General features: G+C 36.9%; 3 protein-coding genes across 4 annotated transcripts; 2 read left to right on the top strand and 1 right to left on the bottom strand.

Moving 5' to 3' along the window:
- LOC129785840 (prolyl 3-hydroxylase sudestada1-like) lies at positions 1–4,765 on the bottom strand. Of its 2 annotated transcripts, XM_055820482.1 has the most exons (6): positions 4,430–4,765; positions 2,480–2,707; positions 2,011–2,421; positions 1,472–1,947; positions 234–580; positions 1–173 (listed from the first exon to the last, which is right to left on the bottom strand). In XM_055820482.1, the coding sequence occupies exons 1-6, from the start codon at positions 4,479–4,481 to the stop codon at positions 50–52; spliced, it is 1,638 nt and encodes a 545-aa protein (XP_055676457.1). In that variant the 5' UTR covers positions 4,482–4,765; the 3' UTR covers positions 1–49. The 2 variants fall into 2 exon arrangements, with proteins under 2 accessions (XP_055676457.1, XP_055676459.1); XM_055820484.1 differs by lacking the exons at positions 1–173; positions 234–580; positions 1,472–1,947; positions 2,011–2,421; positions 2,480–2,707 and adding an exon at positions 2,789–4,346 and having other exon boundaries at positions 4,430–4,727.
- Positions 4,766–4,840: 75 nt separating this feature from the next.
- Positions 4,841–7,134, top strand: LOC129785834 (nucleolar protein dao-5). Its single transcript, XM_055820474.1, has 3 exons — positions 4,841–5,033; positions 5,098–6,615; positions 6,683–7,134. Exons 2-3 carry the CDS (start codon positions 5,112–5,114, stop codon positions 6,952–6,954), a joined length of 1,776 nt encoding a protein of 591 aa, XP_055676449.1. The 5' UTR covers positions 4,841–5,033; positions 5,098–5,111; the 3' UTR covers positions 6,955–7,134.
- Positions 7,135–7,838: 704 nt separating this feature from the next.
- On the top strand, positions 7,839–19,664 carry LOC129797862 (protein hairless). Its single transcript, XM_055840725.1, has 4 exons — positions 7,839–9,155; positions 11,497–11,658; positions 13,306–15,822; positions 16,630–19,664. Exons 1-4 carry the CDS (start codon positions 8,936–8,938, stop codon positions 16,656–16,658), a joined length of 2,928 nt encoding a protein of 975 aa, XP_055696700.1. The 5' UTR covers positions 7,839–8,935; the 3' UTR covers positions 16,659–19,664.
- The last annotated feature ends 590 nt before the right edge of the window (positions 19,665–20,254 follow it).

Genomic DNA, 20,254 nt, shown 5'->3' with positions numbered 1-20,254 from the left:
TTTTTAAATTTTCTCTTTTAATTTCATTTCTTTGTGTTACAAACTGCCTTCATTCAGTCTTTGGTTTTTCACTCTGATCTTCCTTTTTCTTGCTCCACGACTTTCTAATGGCATTCATGGACATCAATACTGGTATCATAACTGGTAGAAAGAGTGGAATGTAGATTGCATATCTGGAAAAATAAATAAATAAAGATTTAAAAAATACAAACTTGACCACCTAGATTTCTTACTTTTGCTCATCTGGAAAGTAGAGTAGAGCCAATAGACTAGGATCGAAAAATGCAGCTTCAGACGCTAGATGGGCTTTCTTTGCTAAGCTCACTGCCAAGTTTAAATCATTTTGCTTGAGAGCAATCAATGCTTGAATAATATTTCTATGTGAATCCTCAACAGCCTGGCCCACTTCATCATTTATAACGATGTAGTTGATGTCCTTTAGCAATTTTGTTAGTGAACTGAGCGTGACAATAGATGATTGAATCAGGTGTATTGCACTATTTCTCAGGTAAACATCAATTTCCCATTTACGTGGAGAAATACTTGTTATTTCTGACATCGTTGCCTCGTTTATGGGAATCTGAAAAAAGGGGTCACAGTTAAAAACAATAAACAAGTTCAAAAAATATTAAAATAAATCTAAAATTTTGATACCATTAAAAATATTTTAATAAAACAGTTAAAAAGTTAAAAAGAAAATATGAAGAATAATAAGTAAATTCCTTTAAAGTCTTTTTCAGATTTTTTTTATTTATGAAATTAAACAATTTTTCTTCAAAATATGGCGATTTTGCCCTTCCAAAGAATCATTAATAAGTCAAATTTTGATATTTTTTGCTTTGGAAGAAAATAATTAAGAGAAAATTAACAATATTTATGAAAAGGATTCATTCTCAAAACCGTAAAACGGTTCTCCATATTCAGGGGAGTCAAATGAAAATTGGTAGCTCATTGATTCCAGCATATCTGCATCAAAACTTTCACAATCATTAGGATCCATAGGTCCATAAAAAATGAAATCTTCATTGTCATCCTCGGGAAATCCATAAAATGATGCTTCCTCTGACTCATCCTCTGATTCGTCCTCAGATTCCATTGTTACGGTTTGTAACGTTGTGTTCGAGTTTGAACTTGATGAATTTAAGGAACTCCAACTTTCATCCAAATGGTCGTTCTCATTTTCTCCCAAAATCAAAATTCCGTCTTGATCTTCATTTAATAGGCAATGTGGGCAACAATTGCTGGAAGCTATTACCCAATAATTATCTCTTGGGGCCATTATCTTATTCAGACTGTTTAGAGCTTTGGAATTTCAACTTTTCAAAAACGAACTTCTTTATGAATAATTTTCAGGAAAAATTAACAAAATATTAATACAAAATTCGATCTACAAACTAGATTTTGAAAAACTAAAAAATTTCATAAATATTTTTTTAATGGGAAAAAGAAAAATAATTATTTAGGTACTCACATCAATTTCAATCTCCATCAGCTTCCGCAGCATGTACAGCAGTGTAAGTGAGATCTCATTTGAATTTATTGGGACATCCACTTTCAGTTGATCTTCCATGTATTTTTCACAAACAACTTCCGGGGGATTTGCAATGACTATTCCGCCCCATTTGGGGGAAACAAATGCATCGATTTTGTTGAGGGTGGCCCTTTCGCCTTTTTTGTTGTAAATATAAACGGGGGCCTTAATGCACGGCGGTACGTAGACAACGAGCTGCAAGCAGGGATTATTTGAGATCTCATGCCCAATATTCTTCTCAACTGACGTCACAATGTGCGGGAGGGAATCCTCATCGAGGGCAAAATGTCTCTTCAGCTTGGTCTTGTCGGGAATTTGCTTTGTTGAATATTGGAATGGCACTTGATACTTCCACTGAGTCTTCAATGTGAAATTCGACAGCATACTAATTTCATTCAAGAATGGAGCAATAAAAGCTGCCGAACAATATCATTGAATTAGGAGAAGATCGAATTTTAATTAAAAAAAAACTATCTTACTTTCTGCAGTGTAGCGGACATTCCATTTAACATCCTGAAGATCTGGGCGAGGATTCATGACTGTGATGAGGATATCGTAGTGCGACTGAGGGGCAGCTGTTTTGTGCCTCATGGCTTGTGAATTGTTTCTACTGTTGAGAATACTGAGGATTTTGAACTCCTGAAATATCCACGTCTTGAGCACATGCCCAATCTTAATGGAAGAGGTTCCAGGAGCCAAGAAGGCAGTTCTATCAGTTGTGACTACTATGGATTCGCCCTTGTTCAAGTTAGACCATTCAACAAAGAGAAAATCACCCGGATTAATTGAATATTTCTGCAGAATTTTGCTCTCAAGACTTGCAGGAGTTTTCACTCCAGCTGTCTCACTTTCAGCCAGGGCCACCGTTTTGAAGGAAACATCCAAAAGGGCTGGAACATGTTGATAATTTCATTAAAATTCCCAAGGAAGATTTGGAAGCAATCTTACAAGTTTTAAAGATCTCGCTGAGCTCTTTGACTAGAAGATTCGCCCTGGAAGGATCAGCGGTGTAGATGTAGACGGAGGATGCAGAGATGATTGGTGTCTCACTGAGCTCATTGATGCTTTCATATGGAAGAGTTACGCGATATACTTCTGTAGTTTTCCACCACATTGGAACCCCGATGCCAATGATCACGATGATGAATACAATTGAAGCATAAATTTGGTATTTATCTGAAAGAAAAAAATGCGGAGAAAATTAAAAGAAAATTCAAAATATTTTATGTACTCGTTGGAAAAAAAAATCAAAAGAACTTTTAAGAACATTATAATGCATTTTTTTATTCTTTGTAGCTACAAACTACAACATAAACATATTCATCTCCCATTTTGAGATGTTTGCTAACATAGGCACCAAATCGTGTCATATCAGACAAGCGATAGACTAAATTGAGAGCTCCACTCTTTGGTTTTATTATGAGTGGACCATCATCATCTGCATCCCCTTCATCCTCATCACTCATGTCGCTGTCATTCTCAATGGCATTGGTATCTCTGCTGTGAGCAACGTAGATGTATGTTCCAGCATCGGAAAATTCATTTAAATACAGAATAGCATCAAGAATTCCAGACTCATTTGCCCCTTCCTCGGAAGCTGTGGAAGAATTAACGAGCATCGTGTAGCATTCTGATTTCCATCGTTGAATCTCGACGAAGCATTTTGGGGATTTAGCATTTGAACCAGACACATCGAGTTCCGTGTATTCGTGGAGAAGATGAAAGAATCCCGCCGAAAGGAGGAATTGAACTAAATCTCCCATGATTCCAGGAACTGCGATGAGGGATTCAATATTTAGGCTTTCGCAGTTTCTCTCGCAAGCTGAGGAAGTTTTTTCCCAAACGAGGTGAGAAGAATCTTTCTTTAGCTCCTCTACGAGTGCTGCCAGCTTTTCTGGTTTGATGAATTTGTGCAGAGATATTTGAGAGTTCTGTTCAATGTGGGTTTGAATATCCTTTTTAGTGTTCGCCACCAAGTATTCCTGGCTAATCCAGTCGCTCAGTGCAAAACGTCGACTAATTGGTGTATTCTGTATCCCTTCGTCCCAATTTGATGAACTCTTCACGATCGGATGCTTCTTTCCGGGACCATGGAACCACCCATTGATTGTCACACGTGGATAATCAAAGGACAGAACTTCTCCCACTTGATGCCAAGATTTGGAGTTAACGTGGAAAAAGACAAATTGATTGTTGCGAGGTGGGATTTTCTCTACAGCAGGAAACTGCGGGAAGTTCTCTTTGTCCTCCTTGAAGAGTTCAAGTGCACCACCCATTGATTCATTCCACGCCTTTACTCCATCCCATGGCGAGAGATAGAAAACATAGGCAATCCTCCTGTCTGAAACACAATCATTGTGAATCAATAGACGATCTCCGGTATTGTACAGCGAGCACGATGCCGAGACATGGGTGAGCTTCTCTCCCGTTAAGCGTTCCATCCACACCATTACTTCCTCTCTGAGGTACTTGTAGAATTCTCCAAGGTAATGAGAAATCACAGAACTAAGATCCGGGGATTGGTGGAATTCCAAAAAGTCCGTATGCAAGCGCTTCCACTCAACTTCCCGCACAATCTCATCCATCAGATTCCCAATGTCTCCCTCGTTGCAGATAAAATCCTGAAGAGTACACAGCTTGAATGGGTAATCCCGGAGATTAATTCCACTTCCAGGATCACAAAAAGACACATTTTTTGACCAAGCTTCCCGGAACTTGGTGATAAATCCATCTGCTTTGTATTTTATGTGCATATCAAAGAGAGATTCGTGCTTCCTTATCTTGCCAGCAGACATTGCCAATGTTTTGGTAAGAACTTAAAAATTAAGAAAATTCCTAAGAGCTTACTTTTCATGCCGGAACCACGCTTTCTCACGTCAAATGTAACTTTTCACTTACCGGCATTTGTGTTATATTTTTCATGGTTGCTTTGGTCATCATTCTCTTCCATTTTTTTAGAATATTTAATAGTTTTTAACCTTTTTTTTAGCAAAATAAAATGAAAAAACACAGCACTTCAATAAAAATCTTTGTCGATAACTAATGTAGACGAGATATCCATTCCATATCAGAGGAAATTCCACTGGAGTATTTCATTGATTTCAATAAAGTTAATAAAAATTCGTCTTTTTGATTACTTTCTTTCAGTATAATAAATTGCTGAAATTATCTTTATTATTAAACAATTAAATTTTATTCTAAATAACTTAAATTTTTTGAGAGAAAATTTTTTTTTGTGAAGAATGTGGAATTCTCCGTTGGAAATCTATACGAATTCCCAAGAGTGATTGGTTAGTGGAAAAAGCGAAATTGACATAGAAGTCCGTTTTATCGTTGTTTAAATTTTCAATTAACTTTTGCTTGGCAAATTTTTGGAAATTTTGCAAAAAGCAGTAATATTATACACAAATAAAAAGGAAATTAGTGAAGTTTATTCATTCCTAAACGTATCCTGATTGTGGAACTTTATTTACAATTTGTTCTTTTGAGGAAATTCGAAGAGGTTTGTATTGCCGGGGAGGGAACGCTTGAAAACGGTTCTAGAGTTGTTTTGTTCTTTTTCACAGAATAAATCCAAACGATGGAGGATTCCGTGGGAAATAAGGAGAATCTAATAGATACACCAAGACCGCGTCGCTCAACAAGGCTAGCCAAGTCCTTGATGATGCAAGAGGGGAAAGAAAACGCAGCAGCTTTGGGTGAAAAAACAACTGCCAAGACCCCGAAAAAGGGAACACCCAGGAAGACTCCTAAAAAGGCTCTAAAGGAGAGCCCAACTATGAAGACTCCAGCAAAGAGTACTCCAAAGAAAACTCCGAAGAAGACTCCTGCAAAATCAGCGGGAAAGAGTACATTGCAGATGGAAGATACCGTTGCTCCCACAACTCCAAGATCAGCACGCAAATCTCGCTCACGCTCAACTTTGAAAGAATTAGCGGTGGAGGAGGTAGTAGCTCAAGAGGAGTCGACTGCATCGAAAAATCTCTTCCCTGAGGACGTTGAAAAGGGCAAGAATCTCATTGATACCTTTTCAAAGAGCTTGGAATCCATCGTGGATAAACCGGAAGATGGAACTTTAACCGCAGAAAAGGAAGCTTCAAATGATCCTGGAAAGGCTTCTCCAGAAAAGGAGAAAGATTGCCCAATGGATGTTCAATCGTCTTCACTGAAGGAAGTTGCAGATGCAATGGAGGCAGATGACAAACTCTCTGATGAGTCTTGTGTGATTGTTAATATTTCGGATGTGTCGGATCACAGTGCCAAGGAGCAGGATAGCAAGAGGATGAGTATCATTGTTATTCCTGATACTCCAATGCCGACTGAAGAGCAGGTTGATCGCAAATTGAATGAAACTTTCTCACCAGAACCAGCAGAGACTCTCTCCAAGAATCTGCCAAAGGTGAAGATTGATGCAGATGCTGAGGCGGATAAGACCCCCAAGAAAGTATTCCCAAAGACCCCCAAGAAGACTCCAACGAAGCTCAATCTTGAGAGTACTGCGGGAAAGATGGTCAATTTTGCACCCTTGGTAGCTTCCAGTGCTCTGAAGAGTTCTATTCTGCAGGACAACAAGTTCCTGTCTCCGCTCAAATCCATTCGCAAGCGATCCCTATCTACGAATGACGTTGAATCCAGCAGGAAGATCAATCATGTGACTTTCCATAGTCCTGCCAATATGGAGATCACTGTCGATGAAATTGACAATAGCATGCGCCCACTCATTGATGAGATCAGGCAGGAGAGGGATGCCTATGTGGCAGCTAAAGCCCAAGAGAAGAAATTAGCTAAGAGGAGCAAGCGGTCAATGTCCAATGTCGAGACAGGGAGGAATGCACCAAAACATGGCACAGGTGTGAAGACTCCAACAAAGAAGAATTTCGATTTTTCTCTTGGAAAAGTTCCCAACTTCCAAGCAATTCATGCAGCTTCATTCAAGAAAATGGAGAATTTGGTTGATTACAAGAATAGGAAGGAGGAGCGAGCAAAGAATCTCTTGAATGCTTCCGGAAAGGCTTCAACAACTCCCCATCCTCCCCAGGTATCAACATCCAAGAATGACGAATCCACGACAATAAATCCCAAAGGTAATTTTTTTAAATAATTTTCTTGATAAAAAAAATAAAAAATAAACTTTTATTATATTTTTTTTAGGTGCAAACATCCTTCCAGTTTCAGCTGCAGAAAATGTAGAAACGAACATTTTTGCTGCTGCTTCACAGAGCGCCGAGGGTGAGAATGCGGCCACACACGTGGGAATTTCACGGCCGCTGAATAAAATTGAGGAGCGGCAGCAGAAGTGGCGCTCGATGCATAAGACGGGTACAAAATCCGGGACCTCTCAGAGGAATGCTGCAATTTTGAAGGGAGTCCGCACCAATAGGCGCTTTGATTTGATGATGAAGTTCAGAGACGCCCAGAATTGATGCGACGCGGGATTGGGAAGTTTTTTTTAGTTTGTAATGGAGTTCTTATTTGCCACAGCAGCGCGTTACTTTATTTTTTTCCCACGCACCTCACCTCTTGATCATCGCAAGGGAGGTGCAATTGTTGCATTGAGAGGTGTGAGACATGTGGATAATGAATAAACAATTGATATTGATAAATTGATGATTTTTTCCGAAAGCCTTTTCCCATTTTCCCACGCCGGCCGAAAATTTCCCACGCCGGCCAAAAGGCAGGCGCGATTAGTTGGTATTCCACATGCATGCCGATGCCGTACAATTGAAGTCATGGGAAAATATATTTACACCAATCTCATTCAAATATTGTATGAGCACAATTTGGAGGCATCAAATTGAGTAAATGTGGCTATAAAAATAGTAAAAAATAATAGAAAATTGTTCATTTAAATTCTAGGCTTTGGGTATTTTGAAGGTAAAATACAGGTTTGGTGATTTTTTCTAAATTCAAGATGGCCGCTGTGAACTATTTTTTAGATTTTTAAATCAAATTCATATTTCTCTCTATTCAATAAATGGTAATAATACACCATAATTTTTAGGGAATGAATATTCGTTTAAGAAGTATTACAGCTAAGCTTAAAAAGTATATTTTGTTTTTCAAAAATAGGTTTTCCAAAATTATAACCTTTTCCCCAATAATTTATACGAAAACTTCATAATTAAGTGAAATTTAAAATTTTAATATAAAATCTCATATCTTGAAAATAAACTGATAAATCAACTAACAACGCAATGGGATTGTTTTTCTCTTTGTTTTTACTATGGAATACCGACTAACATAACGACCAACATTATCTTTGGCTTTTCCCACGAAATGGTGAGATTTCGCCATACTTCGCCGACTGTTTGACATGGTAGCTTGCACGGAAATTCAAGTAAAATTCCGCATTTTCATTAATAATTAGCATTTGGGGTGATTTTTGTACAATAAATAAGGGATAATGAGGGATTTCTGTGGGGTTGAGAGGACATTAAAAGGTAAAAAACCGGTATTTCTGTGAAAAAAATTGACAAGAGACGGCGAATGTGTGACATTAGTGACATGGGGGATTGATTTGTGATGAGGGGATTCCTCTGAGATTATTGAATTTTGTGTGCGGTAGCTGCAGAAATCCTGCACAAATTATCCTACAACCCATCCTTGATGCTGTGCGGTGTGAGTGGTGATAAATTTTAGATGGTCGCGGTGCGTGTTGAGCCGTCCTCGGGGTTTTTGTACGCGACGCACAAATGTAAAACACAAGCAGGTGGACGGCGAAGAGAAAAAGACACGGAGACAAGCAAATAATTGGTGGAAAATACGACGACTTAAATTTTGCTGGAACTCTCTTTCTTCCGTGGCAATGCTCCTGTGAATTTTCATTTAAACAAATTCAGTGGCCCCCCATCTGCGTGTGTGTGTGTGTGCCGTGAGAAAAGTGTGGCAGGAAAAGGCCCCCGAGTGTGAAACACTTTGAAATTTTCCTTGAGTGTGTGTGTTGGTGTTTTGCTTTCCAACTCGAAGACATCCCACCCCGTAATCCAATTGGGATGCTAAACTGAGAGAGGCAAGGAGATACTTCCGCGGCCATTGAATTTCATCCGGACACACCGAAAAGCAAAGTAGCCGAGCTACTTGGATTCCCCATTTTGCCCAGGCAGGATCTGTGGCAGTGATTTGAGTAGCACGGGTGTCTTCGTTTCTGCACCTCCTGCAGCACAGTCGGTGTGCTAAAAAGGGCGAGACCATTAAGTGTCCGTCATCGACTTTCTGCAGCGCGCAGTGAGGAAGCAGTGCAAGAGAGAGAGATAAAAGGCACGTCAGAAGCCTCAATTAATAAAAAAAGAAGAATATATATTTTTTTGTTGTACATCGCGGTGCACAAGGAGAGAATGGGGCCAATGCAGCAGCGAAGATGTTGAATTTCCACAATTACAACATCATCGTCGCGGCACAAATGTCATGAGAATTGAGATGCAATTGCGGCAAACGACAGAGAATCAAATCAAAATCAATTTCACCAATAATAAAACTTCAACAAAATGTACAAAGATGACGGAGGAGAGCGATACTATAAGAAATGGCATGAGTGTAAGTGTAAATGGTGGTGGTGCCACACAGAATGGTGCTTCCGGATGCAATAGTAAAACATCAACAGGAGGGCGATTGCAATTCTTCAAGGGTGAGTTCATTTTCTTCTCCCGCACCTTCCTCCTCACCTTATTTTTTATCCCCTTCCTTTGATGATGATGCCCCTCCTTGGTGTGTATGCGTACAGATTTATTTACTTTTGAGGATAAGATGCTCCTTTTGGTTCGTTCACGTAATTTTCGTGTCAATGAGGGTTGAGTTTTGGTTAAATAAAATGGAATTATAAAATGAAGAACGTATAGGCCTATACGTTAATCTGGAAAAATAATTACAGTGAGTTTTTGCTTTAAGTTCCTTATTATAATTCTTTGTTGGAGAATTCAATTCATTTTTTTATTTGGATGTAGTCAAAGGGTGTAGAAATTAAGAGAGATTTTTTTTTATCTGACGACGTTTTGATCTGGATTTTAATGATAATTTTCAAGTCCAATTGAAAATTTTCTAATTTATTCTAAGGAATATTTAAAAAAAAATATCATCAACAACCTGTCGACCTCTTCATAGCCTGTATTACAGTCGTGATCGTGCAGTAGGACCGTCGTCAAAAAAACTTCTCCGCGGTAAAACGGCTTCAAAATGAGGAATTTTGCCTTCGTAGTAGGACAATTGGTATCCTACCTTTCCAATAGTACTAATTGTCCCACTGCGAAGGCGAAATTCCTCATTCTGCAGCCGTTTTACCGCGGAGAACTTTTTTTGACGACGGTCCTACTGCACGATCACGACTGTACTTCTTTTACAAAGGCTTGCCTAGTCCATAGATCAACCGACCATTATAAGAAAAAAATATCTCTTTATCAGGAAAATTATTCAGTAATGATTGCTGTCTAGATAAAAAATTTAAATTCTGCGTTTAAAATTTTGTATTGAAATTCTTTTAATTACCTACAAATATCTTTATTCCTTCCTTGTAGTTTTGATGGATTTATTAAGAGTCCAATTGAGATTTCTTTTCAGGTATATTGAGGTTAAAAAAAACCTTTAATTCTACTTCCTTTGCGGAAACTTTTATAGAATGGCATATATTTTGTTATACAAAAACATTTATCATTTTGCCGTGCGATATAAGTGTTTTGTTTTAATTTATTGTCTTGAAAAAATTATTAAATTATGTATGAGAAAATTATAAACATAGGTACCTTCTCAAATTTATGATTAAAATAATTTTTTGAGAAGGTATGTTTATTCAAAAAGAGATATCTTTTGTGCAAATACACGAGGGATGAATTTGCAGTTAAGCAGAGTGCCTATAAGAGAGCTTTGTGTGAGAGAAAAACAGACAGAATGTGTTGGGCATACAATGAAAATTGATCTAATATAGCTTCCGACGCCCCCTCATAGAAATCAATTACAGAACGAGTTGCTCGCGGACAATGTGAGTCTCTCCCCCCTTGTCCCCTTCTGAATAGTAGCACATTGAGAATAGGCGCAACATTAGAACCTGTCTCCTCATAATTCTTCAGTCAGAGCTCCCAGAGGCTCCAGAGAAGTGCAAAGAAATTCTCTCTATGAGGTGTGGATATGAAGCAAAATGCAGCAAAAAAAAATGATTCTTTAAAGAATTTTGATTATTCTTTTCAGTAAAATAAGAATGATGATGAAGAAGGAAAAAAATGTAAAAATTTTCGTTTCATACTCCTAAAGTTAAACGGCTCAAGAGCGCGCGCGATGTGTGTGTGCTTTATTTGGTTGGAAAGACAATCCAACGAGTGGGAGGGGTGGTGAGAGTAAGAGAGACGGGAGAGTTTTGATTAAGAAATCTTCCTCTTCTGCGGGAGGAGGGGAATAGTGGAAAAAAAGACGAAGAAAAATTATAATACAACAATTGCACAAGACAATTGAAGAGAGCACTGCGCTACGTTAACAACACATTGTCTTGCTTCGTAGAACACACTCCATCATCGACAGGCAGCAGCAGCAACATTAGCAGCGGCAGCCACAGAGAAAGTCAGTTATTCCAGTTAGTCATGCTCTGAATATATGTAAAACTCTCTGATTTGGAGTTGGAGTGTGTATACGGCGCGCAATGGGTATTATGGAGTGGAGAGGAGAGATAGATACATATAAGTATGTAGGAAGGAGGATTTTCTTGTATCACGGTGCTCTCTTCCTATCCATCCACAGTCATAGTGTCCACATACATACATCTATGTTGTAATGTATGTTGTATGAATGAAAAGTATGCGGTTAGCTGTTCCTGCGTGAGGACACCTCTGCTACGCGCGGAGGTGTTAAAACTTCCTGCTACTCCTCCCCCCCCCCTCAATTTCTAGGATGCGAGGGGGGAAAATTGTCCACAGATCAGTGTGTGGTGGAGGCACCAAGTGTGGTGGCACATGATTGATGGATGTTGCGTGATGTCTCTCTTTCAGATGGAAAATTCATACTGGAGTTGGCGAGTGCACGAGAGAATGAGAATGGACGGACGGCATGGGTTGCGGTGCCGAGGAAAACTTTCTGGCCACCGACAGCACCTCCCTTCACCAACAACTACAGCAATTGCAACAAAAATGAGAGCTCCACATCGCTAAGCTGTAAGTACCATGTGCACATACATATACATAATACAATGCGCAATCTATTCCAGCCAAAGGGTTAGTTATTTTCACAATTGCATTGCATTGCAATTAGCTCAGGTCGCGTGCCCCATTCAAGACTACCTCAAGTTCAGCTCTCTCCGCTACTTCTTGATTATTTTTTTTCTCTTCACTTCATATCCATATGAATACATACCTATATGTATATGTGTGCGAGGAGTAATTATGATATCTGACTGGAGAGCATACCATATCATAATCATGGCACGGACTATCATAAACTTTATATTCTCTCTTCTTCTCTCAGATTGCTTCACCAATTTGTTTGTATGCTCTTGTATATAGCATAATATATGTTGCAATGGAAAGTGATTAACATCTTGGTTGTACCTTTTGCAATGCAGAAAATATCCATTTTTTTATGCATTTACATTGAAATTTTTTTGTACGGAAATATTTTCTTTTTTTTTAAATTTCTTTCTTATCACTCTACATTCCAAATTGCTATTCTGTTTAATTTTTTATTGAATGAATTTCTGAGCTTTAGATGAGTATCATTGTTCACGACTTCCAATATACAAAACACGTGGCTTAGCAAGATGGAAGTTTATATTATATGAATTTGCCTATGCCCAAGATAACTTTGGAAGTGAAATTTGAGTAGTCAACTCTGCATATTTCTTTATAAAATAAATAACAGTGGCAGAAGCTCGCATGAAAAAAGGGAACATCCTGTCAAAAATAAGCAGAATTTTCGATTGAGAGATAATAAAGAGTAATTTTGTTTTAAAATGTAGTTATATTGAAACGATATAAAAAAATCATTTATTTTCTATTATTTAGAGAAGAATGGTTCAAATTAGACCCTCAATCTATGTATGGGAACTTATTATTAAGTTAACGAGAGAAGATTAATTTTCTCTTTATTACTAAAATACTTTAAATTGTATTATTGGGGGTAGATTCTGATTCAAATCTTTTCTTTCCTTACAGTTTGTCAGTTATAAGACTGGAACAACTCATTTTTTGTTTTTCTTTTATAGATCGACAATGGAACGATTTAAAAACTCAATCTGTAAAAATCTTACAACAAACATTTAAGTTCAAATTGTTCCCATTGTTCTTAAAAAAGAACTAATAGCCTTGTCCAAGTATTATAAACCTAACTCGAATTAGGATACTGCATTTTTAAATTTATTGCTTGTCGGCACCTTTACTATCCATATAGAATCATTTTATGTCTCTATATTGAGAAAGAAACTTAAAAAAAAATATTCTGAGTATACATTTGCTGCAGTTAGACTGCAGCATATGTCTATACTGCGAAGCTTCATGAATTTTTTTGCAAACAAAACATTTTTTCTTTACAAACAAAACCATTCGTGTTTTTGAACATGAGTTCTCTTTTTTTAGCAGAACTTGGCGAATGAAAGTTGATTAAAAAATCTCCGATTTAGACCATTCTTCTCTCTAACAACAAGCAATATATTTTAATCAAGATAAACTATTAAAATGTTTCAATTGTTTGAAAATTTCTTCTTCCTGGCGCTGGTCAATTTGAAAACAAAATCAATAGAATTTGAGCAATAATAGAGTAAAAAAAGGAAAGATAAAAGAAAATCCCTTCTTTTTACACCTTTGCAGTCTCAGACGATAACAGCTCAATACAATCGTCACCATGGCAGAGAGATCATTGCTGGAAACAATTGACTCCGCGTCGGAATATTTCCCAGGAAATGTCGATGCTGTACATCCGTCCTGCGAGTTTGCATCTGTCCAAGGAGGGAAGGCGCCTTGCAAAGGTGAAGAAGCGTCGGCCATATGATGTTGCAACGGCCCTAAACAAGATAATCTTCTCCCGTTGCCACAATGGTGTTTCTTCACCAACAAAGTCTGATGTGACAATTAATGATAAAGACTGTACCGATGCTGCTGCACCGTCACTGGCGTCAGTTGCACCGAGTGCTGCACCCAAGGTGGAAGTTAAGGAGGAGGAGGAGGATGGTGAGGGTGAGGGTGAGTGTGAGATGGCGGATGCGGAGGCCGCTGGTGAAGGTGGTGTTGTTGACAATAAGAAAATGGATGATGATGATGCGGTGCACACAGTGAAAACAATGAAGACTGTGAAAATACTGAAAAATAAAATTCCACTGAGCACAATTGTGCAAAAATTGATGGACAGACTCCCCACAGGACTGATTTTGTTGACAAAGACCCCGGCTCTCGTGGCGAATCATCACTTTTCGGCGTCGTCGTCACCAAAAGTGGATAATGCCCATCATCAGCAGCACGTATCACCGCGAAAGAGAATACTCAGAGAATTTGAGAGGGTATCCCTCGATGATACATCATCGCAATCAATGAAGCGCCATCGTGCCAAGAATTCCACAAATACCGTCGTGGTGAGCTCCACAAGGAGTGTTGCTACAGCGGCACCATCTTTCCAAAGTGGCACAAATGCACCAAGTGCAAGTGCCACGGTGATCAGTAAAACTGTCATGCCGAATGGAAGTGGTCACGAGGCAGCACCACCACCCACATCCCACGACGCAGTGGCTGTGACATCGTCGTCGAGTGGGCAGTCTGCTGCAGTCTCAAAGCCAATAAGTAGCTATAGTATTATTTCGTTACTCAGTCACAACAACAGCAAGACAACAACAAATGATAAGAATCCTTCCACTAGTCATGCCAAGGAGCACGAATCCACAGTCTCACCAACGAGCCCATGTGACATGCAGAGTAGATTGCCGCCGAAGAAGAAACAATCTCCACCGTATGGGAATAGCAATTGGTCCCCAAAGCCCACAGGGGCCACGGCGGGTCAGCGACAAAATAGTAGCCCATCACCAAATGTGGGTTCACCGTCGCACAGCTACAACCTCATGCGATCACCGGACCTTAGTCCGAGTCCTGAGCAACAGCACTCACTGTCGCGCTACAAGTCACACTACACGGGGCTCCACTATTCCGGGACGGCGGGTGGTGGTGGTGGCACCGGTGGTTCCACGACGGCGTATCATCCATATTTGACTGCACGCGGTTCACCATCGGGTGGCACATCGTCGCCATCGTCGGAGACGTACAACAGCCGGTATAGATCATCAAGTAGCTACGTCTCCGGTTCACCACAACACAATCGTGCCAACAATAATTCTCCATCATCTTCATCCCCATTCTCACGGTATTCCCCCATTCCGAATTCATCAGTGACTGGATCGTATCATCATCCACCTGTTTCACCGCAGCACTTTGGGGCGAAGGTACCGTATTCCACAAACCACCCCTATGGTGCCCCGGTGTCGGCATACAGCAACAATCGACTGCGTTCCACGTCCCCCTGTCGATCACCATCGACGGCGGATGCACAGAACTCATTGCACAAAAAGACTGCGCAATCCACCACCAGTAAGCTCCACAGATCCCCAGTTGCGTCTCCACATGCCCATGAAACGTCCTCCACTAGTGGTGGTGGTGGTTACATGGGTAGCAGCAGTAGCAGCAGTAGTAGTGGAAAGAGGACGTCATCACTGTCACGGGACACAACAAAGTCTGATGGACGAAAGTACAATGAGGAGTCAGATCGTCTTGTTGGTGAGGAGGATGTGAGGATGATGAAGGATGAGTATTTGTCGAAGGAGCATCATATAAAGCGTGATGCAACACCGCCAGACACCGAAAGGGCTGAGAGGATGAAGTTCTCAAATCAGGAATTGGAGTATTTGGCGGCATTCTCAAAAGCAAACTCCCACCACCTCCTGTCGGGTATTGATATGGCATTTGCAGCTATGATCCGTCCACCTCCGTATTTAATGTATCCACCAACGCATAGTGGTTCACCACTGCATGCACAGCCACCGCCTGGACTTGCTGCCTTCCTGCCCACGCCACCGTTCTTCAGTCCAATGTACCCAGCTGCGGCAGCTTCTGCGATGTATCGGCAGCAATCGTGGCTGCACTTTCCCCCGCTTCCCAGTGCATCGCGTCTCCCATCAGCTAGTCTGCTCCCCTACGATGCAGCCGGTCTCGGGCCATCGGCACCGTCCGCGACCTCCCCATCGGCCGCATCTACAACGCCCTGGGGCTCTGTGCCACACAATCACGGACTCGGGACAACTGATAATTCCACTGTACTCGATAGGATCAAAGATGAGCCAAGTTCAGGTTTGTAAAAAAAAAACTTCTTTTTAATTTTTTAAGGGGGGTCTCTTGGGAAAATTGTTAGAATTAACACATTTTTAATGTTGAAATTTTTGGGGTTTTCCTTAAACTTGGTTTTCAGATGTTGGTCACATTTGTAGCCTAATTATTGAAGTGTAAGATAATCACTTTCCGCCATCTTAGGTGCGACGCCATCTTGTGATTTTCCGACTTTTCCACAGAACTACCCTAAAACACAAAGGTAGGTTTTTCTCAGGATCTACTGGATGGATTTTGATGGAGTAAAAAGCAAATGAAAGAGGAAATACCAATGCAGATTTTGATGTACCAGAATTTTCAATTTCCATTCTGGGGCTGAGAAAAGTGGATAAATGTTACTTTTGTTCAGATATTTTTGACGTTTTTCCACTTTTCTCAGCCCCAGAATGGAAATTCAAAATTCTGGTACATCAAAATCTGCATTGGTATTTCCTCTTTCATTTGCTTTTTACCCCATCAAAATCCATCCAGTAGATCCTGAGAAAAACCTAAGTTTGTGTTTTGAGGAAAATCTCAAGATGGCGTCGCATCTAAGATGGCGGAAAGTTATTTTCTACTTTTCAATAATAAGTCTTTAAATGTGACCAACACTTGAAAACCATGGTTAAGAAAAACCCCAAGAAAAATAAAAACATTTAATTTCATCAGCCCTCAAAAAAGAAAATCTAACCCTTTCATGTCAATTGGGTCAAAAGCTGATTTAATCGAATGTTTCTGTCTTGATGGTTAATAAAAAAAATTTAATTTTACTTTTTTTTGTTTGTTTTACAGATGTCCCGCTAAATCTATCCAAACATTAAATTTTTTTTTTTCGAAAAAGGGGTCCATAAAGATATTTAGAGAAAGTATATGGAAGCAACTTTAAAAAGGCATCAACATTTTACATGAGAGCATTAGTTTTAGAAAGAAGAGAAAAAAAGGTAATATTTTATTACAAGTATAATTATATATATATTATATATACACTTTTAAGAAGAAAATAAAAAAAAGAAAATATATACATACATACATGAATAAAACTTACAATTATTAACACGAAAAATATGTAACGTAATATAACTTTGAGAATAAGATTTGATAGAGGAGACGAAAAGGAAAAATAAAAATAATGTAAAAAAACAAAGAAGCGAAGATACTGCAAAGTAAAAAGAAATTTAAAGAAAAAACACGCATTATTTAATAGAGAAAACTAAAAAAAAAGTAGAAAGTGACGTAATGAAGACGGAATCTCAGCGCTAAATTTATAGACTGAATATAATGGAAAAAAAGTGAAAATTAAATAAAAAGATATATAAGTAGATTCAAGAAAACAACACAAAGATTTAAGTTACAATAATAAAAAAAACAAACATTTTTCTTTTCCAAAAGTCTAGTGCCTTTGAAAAGAAAATAAGAGAAAAAAAAAAACAATTTTTGTAACGAAACTGGGTCTTTTTACTCTGCATATGGAAGATTAAAAAAAAAACAAACAAATCGCATAACAATGAATAAAAAAAAATAAATTGGGGTTTAAATATGTTTCATGAAAAAAAAAAATGATAATATATGCCGAAAAAATTGACACTATACAGCAAACTTTTAAAACATTATATAGAACAAAGTATATATTAACAGATTATTATATAGAGTGAAGAAAAAAATATTTTAGTAATGAATATTTAAAGAAATTTGCGAATAGGGCCTTAAGAACAAAAAAAAATGAAAACATAAATCTAAAAAGAGAGAAAAAAAGATAATTAAAAAAAAATTAAAAAACAGAGGAGAAATATTTTTAATATTTACTTATTGATCAAAGAATTTTATCACAAATTCAAACAAATGAAAAAAAATTGAAAAGATAAAACATGACGAAGTAATGTGATTAAATTTTGTACATAGGGAGATAAATAAAAAAAAAGAAAAAAATATTTATACATTTATATACATACAAAAAAGAGGATAAAAAATCATTGAAATGTGCAATTAAATATCGTGTATTTTTTTTTAGAAGGAAACATGAAAGATCTTAAATATCAAAATTTTTATTCCACCCCCGCATAAGATGAAAAAAAAAGAACCCGTATCAAAAAAAATTAATCAATTGCCATTAAAGAAAAAGTGGACTATAAAAGAAGAAAAGATTTCTCTTATGTATTTCATGAGACATATTTAATAAGTATATTGTGCTTGATAGTGTTTCGTGTGCATTTGAAATCTTTAATTTTTTTCATATTATAAATTTTTACTATACATCATGTATGGACGGTACCTACATAAATAGGAAGAAAGGTAGCACGTGGAGGAGTTTATCGGATAAAAAGAAGGCGACAAAATGCATTTTTTGCAGCAAAATTAATAAAATCTTCATTCAGTACAGTGATGGACATAAAAATGGAGATCCAACTTTTTCAACATTTTTTTTTCATTAAAAAAAAGTTAATTTCAGGCAGAAACTGCTAAGACAGTAAAGTACAAACTTCTAGTAAAATGAATCATTTCATTTCACAAAAAACAGTTTATTTTTTCGACCATTATTGTAAGGTAATCCCAGTAAAAGAGAATTTACCAAAAATACTTTTTTGTGATAAATTTCTTAAGTAAATCTCTCTTTTTATGTCCATAACTGTATATGCTGCAAAAGGGAAAAAAATTAACTAAAAAAAAATAAAATTAGACTTCAAATCGAAGTAAAAAGCACAAAAGAAATGAAACGAGAAATGGATAAATTTATGTTATTAGGATTCATCTAAGCTTCAATTTAATTTAATTTCAACAAAATTTTGTCTTTAAAATCCATGTTTTTTTTAAATCTCTTTTTGTTTTTAAATCAATAGTGCCAAAAGTCAATGCTTGTTTATTCATAATGTTGGATTAATAAAATAAAAGACTGCAAGATGTTCTTTGCAAGACTTCTTGTTATTTTCAACCCACGGAATGAATAAATAAGTAGAAAAAGAAAATATTTTAGAACAAATACAAACCAATTTTAGTGGAGAGAATTAAAATTTTAATTAATTCCCTCGCTCATGTCTAATACAACAATGTAAATATTATATTTTTTATGTTTAATATTTTGTCATTTATTTATATAACATGAAAAAAAAGAATCATTCGAAATAGTTGAACAAAAAACAGCATAATTCTTTAATGTATTATTTTATTTTCTATATAAAAAAATCGCATCGTAAAAATATTTATTTAGATTTTATTTATAAAATAATTAATCCGATAAATATAATATCTTTCCATTTTTTTTTAAATAAATTTAAGACAAAATAGCGATCATAAAATTGACAGAGAAAGAAAGATTTTCTGGACCAAGAATAAAAACCGAGATGAAGGATTATAAATTGTGAGCTTAGCTGGACTAGTAGCCAAAATTCCTATTTAAAGAAAAAAAAAACAAACAAACGAAAGAGAAATGAATAAATAAAAGAAAAAAAAGACATTACTAACGTACATGCAAAAAGTAATATTAATGAAGAGAGAAAAAATGGATTTAAAAATTCTTTATTTATAGTGTGTAGAGAACATGAGTATTTAATAAAAGAAGAAAAAGGAAAAGAAAAGGATAAAAATAAGTAAAACGGTGAGAATAACAATTAAGGAGGAACAATGATGTGGGAGTATGATTAGAAAACTGTTATGTTCGCGCACAACATAAAAGGTATTTCCACTTATATAAAAAAATGACCGAATAGAACACAAAAATTTTTAAGCTATCTTTATATTACATACATATATTGTCGTCTAAGAAAAAAATGTAGTGTAACATATTTATACAATTTCTGTATTTTTAAATAAAACTTTGGAAAAAAATCAAAAAATCGTTTTTTTCTATTAAGTGAGAGTGAGGTTACAAAAGATTTTTTAAAAAATGACGTCACTATTGTGTTTCTTGTTTGTTTTAATGCATGAAACATTTGCGCTGGTGTTTTATCATCAGAAAATTTTGAATTGATTTTATTAGAACCTGTTTTATGCATTTTCTATTTCTCAGATATTTTTCCTGCTCGATTTTTAAAGTTTTTCACTGCGAAAATCGGAGAACGGTACAAAAAACATTTGACGACTGCGGGAAAATTCTAGTTTCACCCTCTGACGGTTCTAGCTCAATTATCCGGCTTTTTTTACCGGTTGGTCGGTTTTTAAGGTTTATTTTTTTGGTAAAATAAGCAAAAACTTGGTAAAAAAAATACAGAAAAAAACTTTAAAGTCAAATTAAATTCAAACAGGAAAATAAAAGAAAAAAATGTGTTTAATGTTATCATTTGACGTAAATTTTCCACATAATTTTTGGAAAACCGACATTTTTATGCTTTTTATGAAAAATTTAGCGAAAAATGTAAAAAAAAACACTGCCTCGCATTTTGGGACACGCTAATGATGGAGGGGGGGAAAATGTTTCAGAATCTGG

The sequence above is a fragment of the Lutzomyia longipalpis genome, chromosome 1, assembly GCF_024334085.1.
Source record: "Lutzomyia longipalpis isolate SR_M1_2022 chromosome 1, ASM2433408v1".
NCBI classification, from domain to species: Eukaryota; Metazoa; Arthropoda; class Insecta; order Diptera; family Psychodidae; genus Lutzomyia; species Lutzomyia longipalpis.
This window is presented reverse-complemented; position numbering and strand designations above follow the sequence as displayed.

Coding starts and splice junctions, on each gene's coding strand:
- LOC129785840 (XM_055820482.1), bottom strand. CDS start 4,481: ATGGAAGAGAATGATGACCAAAGCAACCATGAAAAATATAACACAAAT. Junction 581..1,471: donor TGATGGAGATTGAAATTGAT/GTGAGTACCTAA, acceptor CCCTTTTTTCAG/ATTCCCATAAACGAGGCAAC. Junction 174..233: donor TACTTTCCAGATGAGCAAAA/GTAAGAAATCTA, acceptor TTATTTTTCCAG/ATATGCAATCTACATTCCAC.
- LOC129797862 (XM_055840725.1), top strand. CDS start 8,936: ATGAGAATTGAGATGCAATTGCGGCAAACGACAGAGAATCAAATCAAA. Junction 9,156..11,496: donor GCGATTGCAATTCTTCAAGG/GTGAGTTCATTT, acceptor TCTCTCTTTCAG/ATGGAAAATTCATACTGGAG. Junction 15,823..16,629: donor CAAAGATGAGCCAAGTTCAG/GTTTGTAAAAAA, acceptor TTTGTTTTACAG/ATGTCCCGCTAAATCTATCC.
- LOC129785834 (XM_055820474.1), top strand. CDS start 5,112: ATGGAGGATTCCGTGGGAAATAAGGAGAATCTAATAGATACACCAAGA. Junction 6,616..6,682: donor CACGACAATAAATCCCAAAG/GTAATTTTTTTA, acceptor TATTTTTTTTAG/GTGCAAACATCCTTCCAGTT.